Below are 19,713 nucleotides of genomic sequence, written 5' to 3'. Positions count from 1 at the left end.
CGTACATTTACATTCGTATTTTACCTATCATGTCCTGAACGGGATTACTACAAGTACTCTCTGGGTAAATAAATCAAGTCCTGCATATCCGTGGTTTATGGATGCGAAATAATTCTGTAAGGCAAACAATTCCAATAAATATAACATAATTTCCCTAAACCAAAAGCTGCCAACAAGGATCAGCAGTGCGACTGTCAATTTCATGTCCGTTTGTGTCTTCACAGCTGGTAGGCTGAGTTAAAACAACGCTGAGACGGCTTCTCTGATTGGTTTTCTAGCTTCTCAATCTTTCCATCCCTGGCTGGTGGAGCTGTCGGCAGGCGGTGCCCTTGCTGAGGACCGGGATTGGTCACCGACAGCCCTACCCGCCTGAACCGGTGAAGGTTAAAGTCTCCTCCAGGGCAGCTGTCATCCGCACTGACTTCCAATGGCTGCCTCGTCTATCTTCAGCTCCGTGCCGCAGGCGGCACCCGTTGCTGTTTTCAAACTCACTGCTGATTTCAGGGAGGACAGTGACCCGCGCAAGGTGAACCTCGGAGTGGGAGGTGAGTAACGAAGGTGGTCCCCTGGACTCGAAACCGATGGCCATCTCTCACCATGCCCTTGCGGTCGGAGATCCGCCGCATAATACCGTGTCCCCGATTAAACAAGTGTTTGTCTTGACTGTCACGCTTTCTTCCTCCCATGAACAAACTTCTATTTTTTTTTTTTTAACCTTACGAGCGAAAAATGCAAGCCAGTTGGTTATATGCAATATTTTGGAAGGGCCAGGGCAAATACTCCTTTGACATTTTATTAATAGGGCAGCTCTGCTTCTATTTGTTAATAATCTATTACTGTCCTGGACAACTCCAAACCACCCGTGTGATTTATTGTTATATTTATTGCTTTAAATTATGTTTCTAAAGAGGTAAATACCGTATTTTACCAACTGTCACTCATTAAACGACAGTACTAGCCAGACTATTGAAGTATTGGCCCCGTACCCCCCTACTCTGACGAGGTTCAAACACATAGTTGTAGCAGGGAAGCAAACTAAAGGACACTTTAATTTGTACATATTGCTTTTGAGTGAAATTGTGCTCACACTACTGTGCGCATGGGAGTGTCCCACCATCCCTGACCTTTACAATCAATGCAAGTGTTACTGTTTCTCAATGGTCTTGGGCTAATCTTTAATGTTGGTTGGTCAAGGGCAACTTGAGAATAAGGACGGCAAGGACAACTGTGACACAGGAGAGCAGTTGTTATGAGGTGATCATTGAGACAGCTTTTTGGTAAAGGTTGATTGTGCTATTTGTTTTTGGCCCAAAATATGGGGTTCTCATTTTCTTAGTTTATATTTAGCCCCTTTAACTTATTATTTCGGCAGTTACTCCTATATACTTCTGTACTGCATGGAATGATTCTGTCTACTTCATCATATGCAGGGAATAGCCATTGTTAATCGAAGGATGGCCTCGGCCGTTTCAAGGGTTCTCACAATATACCCTTTCTCAGAAATAGACAACATAATACTAAGGATGCCCTCGGTATACCAAATATGGCTAGTATTGTGCTAAGTTTGAACACCATAATGCCAAGTGTCCTCACAATTTACCAAAAATGACCGCCTTACCTCGTTCACCATTAAGCCAGTTATGGGCTCCGTAATGCCAAGAATGCCCACAATATTTTAGGCCTGGCCACCCTTATGCCACTACTTGGCACAGACATCCAAAGAAATGGCACTCATTTCTGGGCTAACAAGCATGCCAAGGATAAGCTCAGTAATACAGAAATGTTCATAGTATGGCAAGAAAGGCTGCTCTTATTCCGGATATTGGCAGTGTTTTGCTAGAATGTCCGCAATAGACCAAGCAAAGGGTGGGTAGCATTACTATACAGGTGATGAGTATCATGCCATTCTGGACCTCTGCAATGTTTGTGCAAAATATTGCAAATAATGACTACTAAAACAGAAATAAAGTAAGGGCTGGATGCTGCAAAATACTGTGCAGCACTCCTACCTAATATCTTCCATAGCCCCACACTACCAAAGATAGTTTTCAGTAGACAGGAGTTTGCTCTGTGTACACGCATAAACTCACACTTCTGCCCTTCTGTTTGAACTAGCTAATGACCTAACTCAACGAGCTGTGCTTCAGCTGTAGAAATCTGTTTACTTTCTAATTGACCTTTACTGGTGCAGATGTACAGAGACAATTAGTCTATATGTGAACTAAAGTCTGTCTTCCTTTTCATTGGCTTTGTTCTATGCAGCCCAAATAAGTGCTTCCAGTTTTGGAAAAATGGAACAAAGGCTCAGGGAGGTAGTGCTTTTCCAAAGGACGAACACTTCGTCAGGCGAAGAAGCTAAGATTAGATCTCGAGTCTCCTGGGTCCATTATTTTTTTAGATGTGCCTAGTGACCACACCTCAATACTGCAGGAAACCACTTACCACACAAGCAAGGAAAAAAAGAACTAGCAGCAAGGTTTTATTTAACTTGTACTACACCAATTGTCGCCATAGTGCTGCAGAATGGAAGAACAAAGACCAGAATGATCACAGACTTCTGTTGTGCACACATCCTTCGAGGGAAGAGCTACTTAACACTGGTATTAAAGACATGACATACAATAGTAGACCTCATTGCAGCTCAAAATAATATTAACCGATGCAGGTGCACCATTGATGGTGACAATATTCGTGAACAACCCCTAATTAACAAAAAATGCCATTTATATAAGACAGTAATATACCGTCATTAACCAGTTGATGCCAAATGATACACATGTAAACCCACATGAACAACATTTTAAGTTTGATCCACTGGCATTGCTCTTCACTAAAATTGTCTTTGTCATAAGGAAAACACATGTCCAAAACTAGAAAATGTTTTGCGTAGTTGATGTGATCAAATCATCATATAAATCTAGATCTTGAACCTTATTATTTTTTTTAAGCCAATTTAGATTTTTGCCCATGTGAACAAACATGCATGACATGGTCCACACTTGAAGTCCTCCTATATGTCACTTATTAGACCTTGTTCAGCGGCTAGTGGGACACAACCATGGTGGTTTGAGCCATTTGCCTCTTGTGTCCTGGCGTCCATCCTACTAGTGCTTGCAAACTGCACCAAGCACTGCCCTTTTCCGCAATTGAGCCTCAGGCTAGAGAGGGCGCTCAGTGAAAGGCACCTGTGGGAAGAAGTGTGGGGGTAGAAATTCAACTCAACAGTTTACCAAGAGGCACACTAATTCACAGTCCATCCCAGTGCTTGTCTTAATAAAATAAGAGTACTTTTAATAATGCTACACACTGTAATTGGGGTTCAGCTACAGGATTCTACAATGTGGACTAGGGAGTTCTAGCCCACTTCTACATTTCTCACACAAATTACAGGGATCTAGTAGCAATGAAACTATCATTGGCATGAATCAGGCACAGGTGTGAACTCGCTGTTAGGCTTGGGGAGCAGCGATTCTGCTTAGGACCCATAGGTCAATGCGTTACCTACCTGGAGCAAATATGTCAGCAGTCGTTTCGTCCTCAGTAACATAGAGGATTATCTGAGTCCGAGGCAGTTGCTCACTTCAGGTCTTGTGTTCTCAGTTTTCTGAGATGTTCGGCACAGGTCCCAGACAGCGGCCTGGCCACTTGGGTCTTGCTGCTTGGGAAGATCAGCACAGTAGGCCTCAGCAGCAGTCACACAGCTTTGGCAGCTGAAGCACCCAGTGCAGAGGGGTGTCCTTCTCTTCTGCGGTGTTGTTGGGCTTTGCAGGACTCTATGCACATCTGTGGTAGCAGCAAAACAGACACAAATGGCCACGTTGTGGTGATATTGGGGGTCACTTGAGGGTTGTTGATACTTCACACTGTTCACTACATGAATAATGCACAGTGTCTGGGAGACCCTGCGCAGTTCATGTTGGTTCTCTGCTGGGTGTTCCGCACTCCGGGAACACAGGTGGGATCCTGTCTGTGGAGAGACTGTCCCTGAGGACTCCTTCCCTCTCAGATCATGCAAGCAGGCTTCCAGGTACTAGGTAGACTCACTGATCTCCAGCATGTTTCGCAGATTTCAGGATGTATTCCTCACTGGCTATCCGACATCCACCCTGGATCACAGCAGCTTTCAGAACACTGTGAGGAGCATTTACTTCCTTGTTCAAGAAGAGCTTGGAAATGGGGAAAACGTGGGATGACTTGGGCCCTGCATGTATATTAATTTTCCAGACCTATGGCGGGGGAGAGGAGGAGGCGTTAAGTAACGTACCATAGTCCATGATCTTTGGGGTGGTTTAATTTCATTCTCTGGCTGCATTGCAGATACAGTCTTTTTGCAAGGTGATAGTTCTCACACTAGGTAGTGATGAGGACTACTCCCAGAAGAAGACTCTGCCCCTGTTTGCCATCAGCCTTCTTGAAGTAGCAAAAGGGGTAGATCCTTCCCATTCTCTAGCAACAGAATCTGCTAACTCGCCACCCCTCCTCTACCATCAACTAGATGGCAGTGCTCAGGAAGTACTAATTGTTATATCCTGCTATAAAGTATTCATAAGATTTCAAAGGGTAGCCTTGTCTTCATATGCCCACATTTCAGTATATGGGGCTGCTCCCTTCAACGCCAGCTATGCAAGCAATACACACCCACTGTTGAAAATTGAGTTTCTGGTTGGCTAGGGTATGCACCTAAGCCAGGCAGAACACACCCACTCTAGGGTGAGGGAGTTGCGCACCCAAGGTAACCCCTATTCACACCCTTGGTAGCCTGGCACGAGCAGTTAAGCTTATCCCAGAGGCAATGTGTGAAGCAATTGCACAACACACACAGCTCAATAAGTACACCACAAAGAAAACACAAGTTAAATAAAAATAAACTGTATTGCATAAAACATTATTAGACCAAACACAACATGTATCAGTAATACCCTGCTACACAGCAGTTGTCAGAAACTCATACAGGTTACTAATACTCTGCAAAAATAAGCAGTAGTCAGGTGAACATGTAGGTTATTGGTATTCTGCAACACAAAGCAGTAGTCTGATTGTCATTACCACCAAAAAAAAGACACGACAGAATAAACACAGTAGCAGAAATGCCAAGACATCATCATGAATGCACATGAAATGAAACCTTCTTAAATGGCATAGGTCAAGCACTCACAATGCTCTGATCAGCATAAACATATTCTCAGAGAGGCCAAGACATCATCATGATTGTCAAGTAAGACACATTATCCCCTCCAATGCTGTAAGTAAGGCGGATCATGAAAAGCTAGTTCCTCACAGCAAGGCAGACTAACTTAACCAGTCACAGCATAACCCCCAGCATAAGTAATGAGGAGGATCATACAATGGGGAAAGGCAACAGGCACAGGCACAGGGGGCCTCAGAAACGCTTTCCACACAAAGGTTACAGTGTTTCTGCGCCTCCTGTCACAACAGAGACACCCTGTCCTAATCCAGGAGCCCATGCCCTCCTATTATGTGGGGTATGGCAATCCCACCTAATAGGAGTGCGGGACAAGTGCCGCCCAAGAATGAATGCCCCCACAAAGGGTGGTGTGGCAGAAACACAACGGTGGCCAGGAGGCCTCGCTGGGTCCTCCCTGTGTGGCACAACATTTCCAGGCAGCTGCCCCTGTCGGCCTGAGCCAGCTGCTCTCAGCTACCTGGTCTGAAATAGAGTATATTATTTATGACTTTTAAAAAAAATTTTTTTAGAGTTCTTGGGCCCCAAAATTCACAGCAGATTTTTGGAGATAACGATTTCTAAAGCACTTGAAAACTTTTTTTTTAATTGAACCGCAAAAAAGCATTGGACAACGAAACGTTTCAAAGCTTTTGAAAAGTTTGAAAGAGTTTGTTTGTCAGGTCTAGTCTGGTTTGGATGACCGAATCTGACAGTGCGGAGGCCTAGGAGGCAAGTAAGGTTACTTGGGACAGTTATCTGGCCTCCATATCCTTATCCAGTCAAGTTCCAGCCTTTAGGAAACCTTCGACATAGATGACAATAGAGTGGTCCCAATGCTGGGGATGCAAGGTGAAAGGATGCTCCTGGTGCTTTGCGGTGGACAGAGGTAAGTTCCTGGTGATCTCTCGGTCCACGGGTGGGGTGGGGGTGACTTTGGCCACTGAACTCAAAGTCCCACAACATCCTCTTTGTGTTAGTAGAGGGCCGGCTTCGGCTGGGGTTCAGTTCTTGCAATATAGCGGTCAGGGTGCAATCCTTTGGTGGGAGCTAATGTCTCTCTTGGATGACAAATCCGATAGCAGTCCCTGGTCCAGCAGACCTGGGTGCAACTTTTGGCTACCTTGGATTTGTCTCTTGCGGGGCCTGACGGCAGTCAACAATGATTCTTCAGAAGTGGTTACCAACTTTATGAATTTGCCTTCTTCAGCTTTTTTGTGTCTCTGGAGTTGGTTCCAGGGGGCCTGCCAAGTGACCCTTTGAGTCACTGCTTCGATCTGGGGCTGAAGGTCAACGTTTCCCTGGGCTGGGAGCCATAGGCACAGTCCAAAGTTCACTAGCCAAAAGTGCAGCAGGTGTATCCTCTCTCTGGGCAGTTTCAAGGGCAGCAGGGCAGTCCTTCTTTGGCCCTTTCTCAAAATCCAATGTGTAATAAGGTCCAGGGTGCCCATTATATCCTGAAAAAGTGCCCTGAGGGGACAACGTGATTACTTGCCAATGGGCTAGTAGGTCCTGTCCTCTTTGGTGACAAAGTTCTAGTAATGTGTTGCATTTTGCAATCCCACAGTGCAGTATTCTTGTCACACTCCATATGTCTGGACCATTTCTAGACTGTGAGGAGCTTGGTATTGCACCCCAAAGGTGTGGCTCCTAAGGGCCACAAGCCCATGGGAAAACTGGTTTGGAAATGGGGTTCTCTTCTCTGGTCCTGTCTCCAGCTAGTGTGTGTGAAAAACCTTATCCTCTATGGATTGTTGTGACCATTTGCTCTTCAAAGGCGGCTTCCGCTTTAAAGCTCATCTTCTGGGCTAACACCCTGAGTGGTTTTCTGACAGGTAGAGGCAACACCTTTCCTTTGCTGCTACTACCTTTTTATGAATCCTTGGAGTTGTTCACAAGTCTCCTCAGGCGGGCAGAAAGCTGCCTGTTGGCCAGGGCCTGTGTGAGGCCACTGGACCAGCTGGGGCACAGAGTATTAACTTTCTAGAAGTTGCTTAACTTTAAAAGTGACATTAATTTGGACTTGACCATCAAGTTGCATTTTATGCCATGATTATTTTGATACCTTACAGTACCCAGCTAGGCAGTCCCATTCAGAAGTTAGCCAGGCTGGGATGCCAGCTGGTAACCCTGTGTTAGGCAATGGGGGTACTAACTTTCCGAAACAAATCAACATCTTTGAAGGTTTTGCTGCTGGAACACATATACAACTATGTCTTGCTTAATAACATAGGGCTTCCTGCCATAGGACATTATAGGCCTTCCTGCCATAGGACATTATAGGACTTCCTTAGGGGACACTTAGATATATTATTGAGGGACTTGGGAACTTTGTTATTATTGGTAACGACAAAGTCAAACTTGCAGTGTGACACCGCCTTTTCAGTCTGCAGTTGCAGGCTGTGAGCCATGTTTGTACTTTGTCACATACAGGGTGGACCATCCAGTGCATTAGCCCTGAGAGAACACTCTGCCTTACATGCCCTGGGTACCTGGGAACTATATACTAGAAACTTGTAGTAAGTCAGTGCTTGCCAATTGGGGGCATCAAGTTCGACATATCTTTCATAATGGGTCAGAACTCTGACACTGAGGACTGGTTGGCAGGCCTCGCTGCACTGTCAAAGTTGAAATACCAGCAGCTAATACTCCAAATGAGGGTACAAATTGGGGGAAACCTGCAAAAAGCCTGTTTCTTTACAGTAGGTTTCACAAGCTGCCTTAACTAGGAACTGCCACCACCACATTGTGTTGGTATGAATGAGTACATTTACTGTATGATTAACTGAAATCATTAGAAAAAGGTAATGGTAGTCACCTTACTTCAACTCAGCAGTTGTCTAAATACATTGCAGATGATGTAAATAAATCTGTCTTGTAAAAGTTTTTAAGAACAGACAAGATGTATGTAAGCCATTTATTTGTAGGTCTGTTTAAACAAGCTAAAATTACTTTTTTATTAAAAATTGATCTGAGACCTATTCTTTTTAAATAATCAGTCACATGAGCAGACTGTGCTGCATGTGCGGTAGACCTCTTTGTTGAGTCTGCCATAGTGACGTCCCCGTAGTCAGATTAAACCAAACCTGAATGTTATCAAATCTCTTTTGTTTTATGGATAGAGGTGAATCCACTTGAATGTTTTATCTGCATTTCATATATTATTATTATTATTATTATTATTATATATTTTTTTTTTTTTTTTTTTTTTTTTTTTTTTTTTTTTTTTACCGGCCAAATCTGTCTACTTGCACCAGTGTTTTACCAGCGTCACAAACAAGATAATAACTTTGCTTGCCTTTTTTTAATCAATTTTCCTCTGTGTCATTTTTGGCAAGGTTTTGCTCCTTGCAGGTAAGTAAGTACTCCAGAAGCTCACCTTATTGGTTAAGATTTTCCAGAATGATTGCTTTCATGTAGTTTGGAGATACATTTCTCATCTTCACACAGTAGGTCACAAATGTGGCTTGTAGCACATATATTTGTTCAGTTAAATTAAATTCCAGTCGCATTTGTGCCTGAACTCTGTTATTATGAAGATGGAATAGTAGTCTGCATGTTCATTGCATTTTTAGTAGCTTCCAGTAAAAGTTATCAGATCATAAGTAAGGGTGAGCATTAATTTTCTGGCAACAACTTGCAGCATTGCCCTTATATTCGTCCCAGCTATCCTATTAGATAGCCAAATAAAGCACTAGAAATGTCATCTTTAGTGCTGTCTTGTTGATCTCGGAGCCCCACCCCCATTCTTTGAACCTTACTTTTAGATATTTATATCTGTTATCCCAATCTAGGGTCTTTCCTTCCAGAAGCCTTTTTTGTGCATTTTACAACCACAAATTACAACCTTAAGTTTACTTTCGGTTATCCTCAAGTTTTTTTTCCTGCCAGTACAAGTTCAGGTCCGTTAATCACTGTAGCCCATCATGTGCCTTATCCATTATAACAGTGTTGTTGAATTTTGCAGGCGGTTCAGCTTATCTCCCTTCCAATTTTGGGGGAATGGGACGTGCAGATTTAAGCTCCAATTGTAAATCAGCAAGGTATAGATTAAATAATAGTGGAGCTAGTTCACAACATTGCCTCAAACCTTTGTTCGTAAATATCTTCTTTGATACAGTTAGCTGTGAATGTAACTTTATTTGTACCCATGTATCAGAGTACAGGGTAATGCTTTCTGTTAAGAAGGTTACAGGGCTGCCCTACCTATTGAACTTGCAACATAGCAACTAAGTTTTCTTCAATGTGGCATCCTTTCTGGAATCCTATTGGGAGCAAGGATACTAATCCTTTGCCGAATGCCCAATTTTCGAATTCCTTTAGCAAGAGGCTGGCAAAATATTTGCCCTCTACATTGAGCAATCCAATTGGGTGGAAATTTGCTGGGTCTGAAAATTGGCCCTTTTTGTGAACTTGGACAAGTGGTGAGCCTTTCCAGCTGTATGGGACCATACTTGAAATTATTCATGATCCATTCAGCAGAGACATGATTTGTGACTAAAACTGGTTGCCTTAAAGGGGGCTGCTGCTGGGATTCCTTTTCGGACCAGGTGCATCGTCTCTGCAGATTGACTGCCAGGGGTGTGGAAGTTTATAAAATATCTATTTGTACATGGGACAGGATGCTTAAAAATCTACATGTCCTGTAAAAAAAAAAAAAGAAAATAAATCCACTTGTCCCTTGGTTGGAAACGTACTCCTGACAAGGGCATAAGTAAAAGATTTTCCAAGGTAAAAAAGGGGTATTACTGAACTTGCAAAATTCTTACCAGATTTTCACATGAGCAAACATACGTGTGCCTATTTGCTTATGTTAAAATGCAGTTCACAAACTTATAGTTTCCAGGATTATTTGCAAATTTATGAATTCAGGAAAGTCGTAAATCTGCAGTAACGCAGCAACATATACCGTGAGTGTACTTTTGTAATTTCCTTCAATAATTTGGCCCTTAATTGCATATGGTGTTGGCCAAGACTTTTTGTTTTTGGTACTTATATATCTTTATATATATATAGTAACTTCATTGCAAGTGAACGAAATTCTGCTATTTTCCCAAGAAGCACACCAGTACCCAAAGTAGTTTCCTTCAGTGCCAAGGACCATGGCAATGTGGGCTTTTCGAGACTAAAAATGTTTTTGCTGTAAGCCAACTTTTTGTGGTACATCGAGAGCCCAGCAGCTCCTGCATCAATAACGTTTTACAAAAACTATGTCAAAACAAAACACGCATTGACAAACCAAAAGGGTGGCAATCAGTGCCAGACCTATTGTCTTTGCCAAATTGCTTGTTTATTTTTATGTTTTCCATAATCTTGCTGGAACTGGTTTTACATTAATGTTTTGGTAATATTAGCACATTTTATTAAAAAGATGCCTCAAAGGAATGGTACCCAAAATTGCAGCTTAGCAAAACTAATGCTAATGTGTTTTTTTTTTTGTTTTTTTTTTTTTTGTACATTTTATTTTGAAAGCAAAGAGTCATCAATATTGCTTTTATTGTTCTGTGAGTATTTGCATCTAATAAGAGAGCATTCTTGGAGCATGACATATTCAAATTGTTAAACTCTCTAAACATGTGTGCACATTTCTATACTTGGCATTTCCTTAGAGCACTCACCCTACTGATTAAAGACTTTGTATTAATGCATCATAAATACAAGTTTGAACAGCATGAACATATGGATGCAAATCTTAACCTAACTGCGCACAATACTCTTTCACAGATGCATAACGTGGTACTGTGGTCTTGCTGCCAAAATGCTGCAAGGGATGGGTCTACTTATCCAAAGCCAAATAAACATGAAAACATGATGTCCTTAAGGCCGAACAGTATATCCTAGGCATTGGACGATGGGAATTCCACATCCCTGGACTTCAATGTTGTATTCATATTAGGAATTGCCTAGATTATTTTATCCTCACTTAAATTACAGTTCTCTCCTATAAATTGAAATTGAGGGGTCATTGGACACACATAGATCTTTGATATGCTGACCATTCCGCTGGAGGAACACTGTTTATCTTGCCTTACTTTCCTTCCGATATAACTGTTTACTAATGACCAAACTCTATATGGGTTTCTTGATTTAGTGTTGTCATGCAAGTTAACCCAACTTAGTTCCTATTGTCTGCGTCTTTCTTGACATTGTTTCTCCTGTATTCTGTTCTAATGCATGTTACTTCATTTTTTTTTAAGATTGGGGTCATGATTTATTTTCCTATTTTGTATCAGCATGCTGTTTCACTTGTTTTTAAGTGCCTTATCTCTTTAGCCTGTTTCATGCACTGTCTCGAAATAGCGTTTTCGGTACTCTTCAAATGTCGAGACCATAGCAGACCAGGATTCAGCAAAGGCCGGGAGGATAGTGGGTGTGGCCGGGGGTTTAGGCTTCCATCATGCATATCAGTTGCTCTACTAAAGAATTAGTTTTGCCTACTTGCCATTTTATTGGCTGTATGTAAGCTGGGGACCCTATGAAAGGCAGTGTTACATTTTTAAAGATGACAGTCTGAGGTGGAAAATGATCACTCCCTAGGATCAGAATGATCTTGTAATCTTGTATTAACTTAATTCTACTGAGATAAGTCAAATTTCTTGTCTCTCTGGCTGGATGTATTACAAAAGGCAGACCGCCAGTCTGTTTCAAACCTGCCATTCCACTATCGGAAACCAAGACTCTGTAATTACTTCATTAAAGTGTTTCCAATGCTGAATTGTCTCTGTGCTGGGGCCACAGTAGAGGGTATGTCCCAGTCACGCCTGTCATTTGTCACTCTTGGTTCTCATACTCTATGTTGGACATGGTCCTTTCTGTAGGGTCAACCCAGATGTTTGCCTTCGTTTGCTGAAGCCATTTTTGTTGGCTTTTAGTACTCTGCACACTATACTCCTGCTAATCAGTGGTGAAGTACTTGTGCTCTCCCGTCTGAACATAATCCATTTAATTTAGTAATAAGTACCCACCATATGGTTCTACATGTATCCAGGGCCTGCAAATCAAATACTGCTAGTGGGATGCACCAATCGTGCCACCCATGAAAGTAGCACTCTAAAACATGTCTCTGGCCTGCCACTGCAGCCGGCAGTGCAGTTTTAAACTGCCACTTGGACCTGGCAAAATAAACCATTTTGCCAGACCCAAACCTTCCTTTTTAATATTTATAAGTACACCCTAAGCTAGGCCCTAAAACAGGGTGCATAATGTATAAAAAATAAAGTTTTAAAAATTAGAACATTTACTTATATTTTACAGTCCTGGCAATTAAAAACTCCTGAAGTCGTTTTTCGTCGTAGCAAGGCTAACTTACCCACAGACTCACACTGGGTTACCTTATCACACTTAAGAAGTGATCACTTCAGTTTGTTAGCAGATAGAGAAATACATATTCCACTTGTTTGCCAATAAAGAGAATTTTAAATTAAAGTTAAAATTCTAATTATTTTGTTACTAGTTTTAAAATGCCTCTTTTAGAAAGCTGGCAGTTTCCTGTCTAAACCAAATCTGCCTCTGCCTTTGTGCCAGTGTGCAGGGTTAAATGACTGTTATTGTTCGCCTACTGTCTGATGTGTATTCCTTCCAGACAGAGGACAAAGAGCAAAGAGCCTTGAGTACTGAGAGGGTGTTCAACTCCTGAGCTGAATGACCTGGGGGGTTATACTCAGCTATTCGTGAACTTTAAAGAGTAGCCTTAAGGCTATGCTCATTCCCCTTCATGACATTGGAAGCCTCCTGCTCTGTCACTGGCAAATGCAAGGTACACCTGGGCCTGCCTGCCATTTGTTACTCCAGACAGTTGAAGCTGGACCCAGGGGAAGGGTAAGAACTGAACAAAAACAGTTTAGGGGCAAACAGAGATGCCTCCCCTGCCCCCCCCCCCCCCCACACACACACAGACTGGCACTGCTTGTAAAAGTGGCACCTTCAGAACACTCCTGACCCTGTGGAAGATTCAGAAGAAGAACTGCCTTCTGCCTGAGAAAACTGTACCTGCTTGCCTTGAGCTGAGGATCGCAGAAATGACTCCAAGGGTCAGTTGGCTGACCTCCTGTTACAGCTACAGGAAAACCACAAGCTTCCAGAGGCCTTCCCTGTAACTGCCTAGCTACTAGTACCAACTGGGCCTGCATAAACCAGATGCTGTCCTCTGTTGGACTGAGTCTTGATCCCGTAGAGGTACCTCCCCTTGTCCTGGACTCCAGGGGAAAATCCAGATGTTCTGGATGGTTATGTCCACAAACGACCTCTTACATCTACAGCGAACTCGAAGCTCCTGCTCTTCATGCTAGCAACCGCTGCAGAGGCTCTCCAGCCAACACAAAGCTCCACCTGGAGACCTGCTCTTCATACCAACAATGATCTCCTTACACTCAACCTGAAACCAATGACCAGCTCCTTGCACTGTCAACAAACTCCTTGTGGTCCCCGCCATGCAAAGCTCTGACTGAGCCCCCTCATGTGGAACTGGACTGTTAAATGGAAAACTTTCCATCATGACAAACCTGGTCCCTGTATTCCTCATGGTTGGCCTGAACTTCTGACTGGTCCAGATCAAATAACCACAATTGGCATTTTATGCTTCTTGTACGCCAAAATTTTAAAATTTGAAATTCTTGTTCTACTTATAGGATTTCTGTTTTGGTGTCCATTTATGTATTTAAAAAAAAAAAAAAAAAATCTAAATTGGTTTGGGGTTTTTCTCGTGTTGTGTTTTCACTTTTTAACTGTGTGGGTGCTGCATAAATAATTTACTTTACACAAGGGAAGGGAGCCTCGCAGCTAGCAAACTCTAAATGTTATAGCGGTTTCCAAATCACTGGTCTCAATATATACCAAAGTGGAAAGGGCTTTGCACCCAGGTAAAACAGTGCGACCCTTGTATCAAATGGATATATTAGTAGGATCCTCCCCCACTAGTACCACCAGTGGCATGCTTCATCATTGGATCCTCACCCACTGCACCTAGTGTGAGTGGGTGGGCTCAATGCAATTTGTAAGGACCTAACTGATTTATAGATGTCAGGGGTCATTGCACCCTTTATACATCTCACTGTTTTTATCACAGCTAAAGGACCGTATTAATAAACAAGAAGTAGGATCCGGAAGGCTTTTTTAACTTGCACTTAAGTTTTAGTAAGCGCTCCGCTTACATACTGAGCCCACCCACTCACACTAGGTGCAGTGGGGGAGAATCCAATGATGAAGCATGCCACTGGTGGTACTAGTTGGTGAGGATCCTACTAATATGTCCATGTGATGTAAGGGTCGCACTGTTTTACCCGTGTGCACATCCTATTTCACATTGGTATATACTGAGACCAGTGATTTAGAAACTTTTAGAGTTTGCTAGCTTCGAGGCTCCCCTCTTGTGTAAAGAATGGTAATACTAAAGGGAAGCTGAGAGTGGTCCCTTTTTGATTGCTTCTCTCTCCCTCCTATGTTCTTCTGCATAATTACTTTATGCATTGCCTCTAAATGGATGCCTGATCTCTTTCTGCCAAGCTACTAGAGGGTTAAGCATACGTTTATTTAGTACCGTTTGTGGTCCATGAGGGAAAAAAATGTGTGTTTATTTGAGCGGGGCTATCACCCCTCTAAACTAATAACCCAATTTCTTACACTCTACAAACAGTTTAAGGTTAAAATCACCAGTTAAAATTCACATCCTGTTACTATGTACGGACAGTGGACTACTTAGGATGGTGGGTATGGCTTCTGCAATTTCTCTATTCATTTTTATAAGTCAGTTTGGTATATAGCTTAGTTATGATCAAATGTTTACTGCTCTGAGACGCCTTTGATTTAAAAGACAAGATGACTAGAGCCAGAAAATACCTTGCCAAGAACATTTGTCAGCACTATAAAAGATGCTGTTGTGCATTTAGATTGCTAGGCCTCCAGGAGGCAACACCTGCTTGACATTTTTGCAGGTTGCTTAAAGTATCCTCAATTAATTAGCAACTGGATTGCAATCCAGAAGTAGATTGTTAGGAAGCCTTTGGGTGGCATTGTACTCCCCTCAGGGTACCGATTTAGAGCAGTATAAAGCCATGACCAGTCCTTCACCATCTTCTCCTTTGCTTTTACAAACTTTTTATGCCTTTCTTTTAAAAATTACATTGTATTGTTAACTGGAGGTCTTGTGTAAATGGCAATCCCTTGGTGCCCTTCACACCACTTAAAACTGTCATACTTCCTTTAGACGTGTTATGCTGCTCATATAGGACAGACTGCAAGAATAGCTTATTTTCAATTAAACTGACTTCCAACATATGTACCTAGGTCTCTTTTGGGGTGTTATTACTCCAACAGCCCAGCTCAGCTGATGCTGCTCCTTCATAATCTTCTGGTCTTTTAGTTAAAGTGCCCTCTGTACTCTTGTTTCAGAGGCACGCTTCCTCAAGGGGCCTTTTGGTTTATGGGTTCTGTATTGTGCTTCTTGCAATAAAGAGCTAATTGTCCGCATGTGTCCTCATCTCTGTTCGTGGTATGAGCTGATAACAGGATGTACAAGAGAATATTTAAGAATGTTTAAAGGCACTCGGGATGGACCTCCCGCAACGAGGGTAAGATGGTTATTGTTTAAAAAATAAAAAATACTATGATAAGCCACTTTATTGTGTAATTGGGTTGGGTAGAAGCCCTGTGGTAGCCCATTGCTCGACTAAACTTAACCCCCCTCCAAGTCACAAGGTGCACCATATGCTGCCCTTTGACTGCCTTAGACTCCCCCGGAACACCATGGTGACCTCCTCTCAATGCTCTAAGGTATCATGTTTTCCTGCTCTAAGCTCTGACTTCCCTACCTGAGCGTGTGCTCTCTCTGTCTCTCCCCTGGACTACACAGGGTGCTCTGTGCCTCCCCTTCCCCCGACCCTCAAGCGGGGTCTCAAATGCAATAGGTGGCCACTATAGGGAAATTCAATAGTGGCCAGTGCAAGGACGAGGTGGTGGGCTACCGAAGTGCATGGGGCATAATTCTACTCTACTTACTGCAAGTTGCGAGCCACTTTTGACCCTTCCTTGCTGATGAAGCGATCTTTCGTGTTAATATTGGTGTCCACGGATCAAAAGACTACAGAGCACCCGAGCCGGCTGATGAGGAAGAGGTACAACCTGAAGAATACATCCTGTCGGGGAGGCAGCCACTTCGAAGTCTGCAGTCATGGGCAGGAATATGCTCTGGTCACTTCCTGAAGTTCAAAGTGAGTGCACACAAGCTGGTGACAGGGAGGGGGAATCCAACACATTATGTTACTAAACCAGGGAATCGAAAAATGTCTCCTTTCAGGATGGAGGGCAACCGTGGTGCATACCTGGTTGCCACACAATTGGTTCTGGACCTCAGAATCATCATGGAGCGGATTAGGCACAAGCATTCAAGCTAGGTCAGTGTGTTAGCTGGACCAAAGTATATTCAGGATACCAGTTTCACGTGCCATCGATTCACGCATGGCAGGGTTACTGCCCGTTTCCCATGCAGGAAACACCCCCATCCTAACATATATTGATTTATTCATTTATTACCTGCTGTGGTGGCCTTGCCGCCACTTATTCTACTGATTCAGCTGCAGCTCTGTCATTCTTCAGTCCGGTTCCCTTGCTGTTCTGTGTTGTGCTGCCTCACTAACTGCATCTTCATGCTGTGCTCGGACAATGTAAGAATTATAACTTGAACTTCAAAACAGTGCCACTCCCATGTGGCTTATGTTTAATATGTGTGGTGACTGGTCATATTTTTGTAGCCCATATCTGTTAGTCACATTGTGAACGTGGGGCAGTTGAATCCCAGCTTTACAATGTGGCAGCTTCGGTAATGGCTGGTTGCTGTCTGGACGAGGAAAGACATTGCTCAATGAGAGCGAGGGGGGGAGGGGTGCTATGTTGTGATCCCCAGCTGGCCAGATAGAGTTCTTCCACATCCAAAAAAAAAGAGTAAACTATGCTTGTTTAATGGGCCACTTGGCTGGAAGTTGTTCAGTTTTGTACAAGCACCTTCTGCCATTCCAAAAGGATAATGTTACACTGCATCGCCTCTGTCACAGTGTACACATGTTCCTGGTGTCCATGTTACTGTCCAACTGATGCTATGCTAAAGTGAATCTCCTACTTGGGCCTGCATGCATGACTGAAGTGTCTGCCAAACTGAGAAACACCAAGGCAAAAGGAGACCCTCTTCATGGTGGACAATAACCAGAACATCTCGAGGAAGTATCAAGTGAGTTATCTGCTGCTCGTACCACTTAATCCCAAACAAGAAGCAGGAGGGCATGATAGTCAAAGGGAAGAGCGAACTGTGACAGACAAACCAATGTGAAAACATTCCACAGGTGACTCCCCTCACTGCTCACTGGCCATCGCTCAAGGCAACCCTGTAAACCCAAAATATCTCTATTGCAGTATCTGTGGGCAGTGTGGACCTGTTTGGTTGTCCTGGAATTCCTAACAATAGGGGTTCAACGAGCACCAGAAAATATAAATATGAACCGCAAGAACTAAGACACAGGCAGCTAGCCTCTTCACTTCCCCATAACCGGGAGGTCTTAGACACCACACGGGGATGTTGGTGAATTGGGACATCAACTAAGATACCACTACGTTTTCCTCCCTGGTATTTCCTATCTACAAATTATGAAACGATTTAGGGACACTGGCCAAACCAGAATAATTAATTACTGTAAGCAGAAATGTATTACTGTCAGAAGATAACTTTTTTACACAGACCTTGTTGTTTACCTAAGAACAAGGTAGTTGTAGCAATAAACTGCGGATGATCCACAACCTCAAAATATGTATATTTTAAATTCTTTTCAGGCTGTACCTCTCAATCAGCTTAATTTAAGATGACCTACAATGGCCCCTCTTTGAACTGACACTCTTTTTTGCTCTCTGGCCTAAATAAGATAGGCGCAACCATTAGTTATTTGTTTACCAAAACTTTATTTAGAACCATGTAACTTTTTTTTTTTTTTTTTAAGAAGCATTTCTGAGTTTTACACTATTTGGCTTCTCCATCCTAGAATTATTTCTGCTTGAATGCGTTTCTATACAGCGATGATTGTGCACCTTTTCTGACTCGTTGGGTATCGATTATCAACTTTCCAACAAGGTTAGGGTTTACAAGTGAACAGGAACTTGCCAGGTAACATTGGCTCCGGGAAGGACCTCGCCAGACGTACAAAAACACTTGTGAAAATAGCAAATATCTTTTTTAATTCACTCTGCATCCCCCTCTAATACTTAGCAGGTTCTCTTTCTTTTTTTTTTACACCAACTCCGGTACAAAACTAAAGTAAGGTTTTGTTTCATCTTGCTGCACATGTGGGTGTACCAGAGGGACTGGAGAGATGCTCGAGTTAGCCTGGTGAACGACCATGTTGCCCAATTGTGTTGGTGTATATAGTATAATAGAGGGTCGATGGGGAAGGGGAAGTTTTTGAAAAATACGGGGTTAGTCACACAAGCTTCACAGTCCAGTGCAAAAGTACAGAATCCCCAGTTGCTATTAGCTAATCCTTCTTTACCATCCTACCACCCAACCTTTTCTACTCCATAGTCCAAGCAATCCTCCATTTATTTGTGGAGCAACATGTTACTCATTTTTCTGCATTAACTGGAAGTAGATTCCCCCTTTAAAATACAGGTAACCTAGCAGAAACATCTCCGCATTCTGCCTGCCCTGTACCGTGATGAAATTAAACATCCCCAGAATACTGATCAAGAACTAGGGGCCATATGTGCAAAGCATTTATGTTGTTTGAAAAGCCTGTTTGGGCCGTTTCAAACCGCAATTGGTTTTTTTTTGTTTTTGTTTTTTTTGTTTTGTTTTTTTAATATGTAGAAAAAACACACATTGTGATTCAGTAAAAGGTTACTGAATCTCAATTTGTGTTTGCAATTCAATATTTGGAAAGGGCGTCCCTTCCAAATACCAAGTCTTAATGGAATGTTTTGTGACTGAATTACAGTCGCAAAACATTCATATTTTACCCACTCCTTGAAGGACCCCTTCCCCTTTGAGAATGGGAAACAAGTATATTTTAAGAGCTGGCAGTGGTCCCATGGGCCACTGCCTACTCATAAACAAGCATTTGAGTTGTAATGGGTCTCATGTTTGCTCGAGTTACAGCTATTAGCGTTGTAAATTCCTAACTGGACTTTTTTTGCCACATAAATTGAAAATAAAAAGTAAAACAGTTGACATAAGCAAGCCTATTCAAAGCACCACTGCTGGCATGAGTGCGAAGGAGAGACACAAATGGAAAAAGATGTTCGCTCGCAGTCAAATGTATCGGCAAAAGTATGATTATCCATGTAACTGGGTCGATGGCCAAGGCAGTAACAAAATTGCCCCTAGGAGGGACAAACGTAAAGCATTTACCAATGATAACAAAGGATTTTTGAAAGGCAAGCCTGCGAACGATTGCTAGTGGTGGACGTGGTTAAAAGCCCACAGATAGATTACAACAGGCCAGAGAACATGCGCAGTCGACCTAAAAATGAAACTTCAAAGTTGCATTTTTTTTTTTTAT

The 19,713-nt window shown here is 42.7% G+C and overlaps 1 protein-coding gene across 1 annotated transcript in view; it reads left to right on the top strand.

Annotated features, from left to right (window-relative positions):
* Positions 1 to 322: 322 nt before the first annotated feature.
* The window catches only part of GOT1 (glutamic-oxaloacetic transaminase 1), a 62,690-nt gene continuing 43,299 nt past the window's right edge, over positions 323 to 19,713 (top strand). The window contains exon 1 of the mRNA XM_069239664.1: positions 323 to 545. Coding sequence (XP_069095765.1) covers positions 428 to 545 — 118 coding nt within the window. The 5' untranslated portion in view covers positions 323 to 427. The remainder of the gene's footprint in view (positions 546 to 19,713) is intronic.

Source organism: Pleurodeles waltl, chromosome 6 (genome assembly GCF_031143425.1).
Source record: "Pleurodeles waltl isolate 20211129_DDA chromosome 6, aPleWal1.hap1.20221129, whole genome shotgun sequence".
Lineage (NCBI taxonomy): Eukaryota > Metazoa > Chordata > Amphibia > Caudata > Salamandridae > Pleurodeles > Pleurodeles waltl.
Note: the sequence above shows the minus strand (reverse complement) of the source record. Positions and strands in the feature narration are given on the sequence as shown.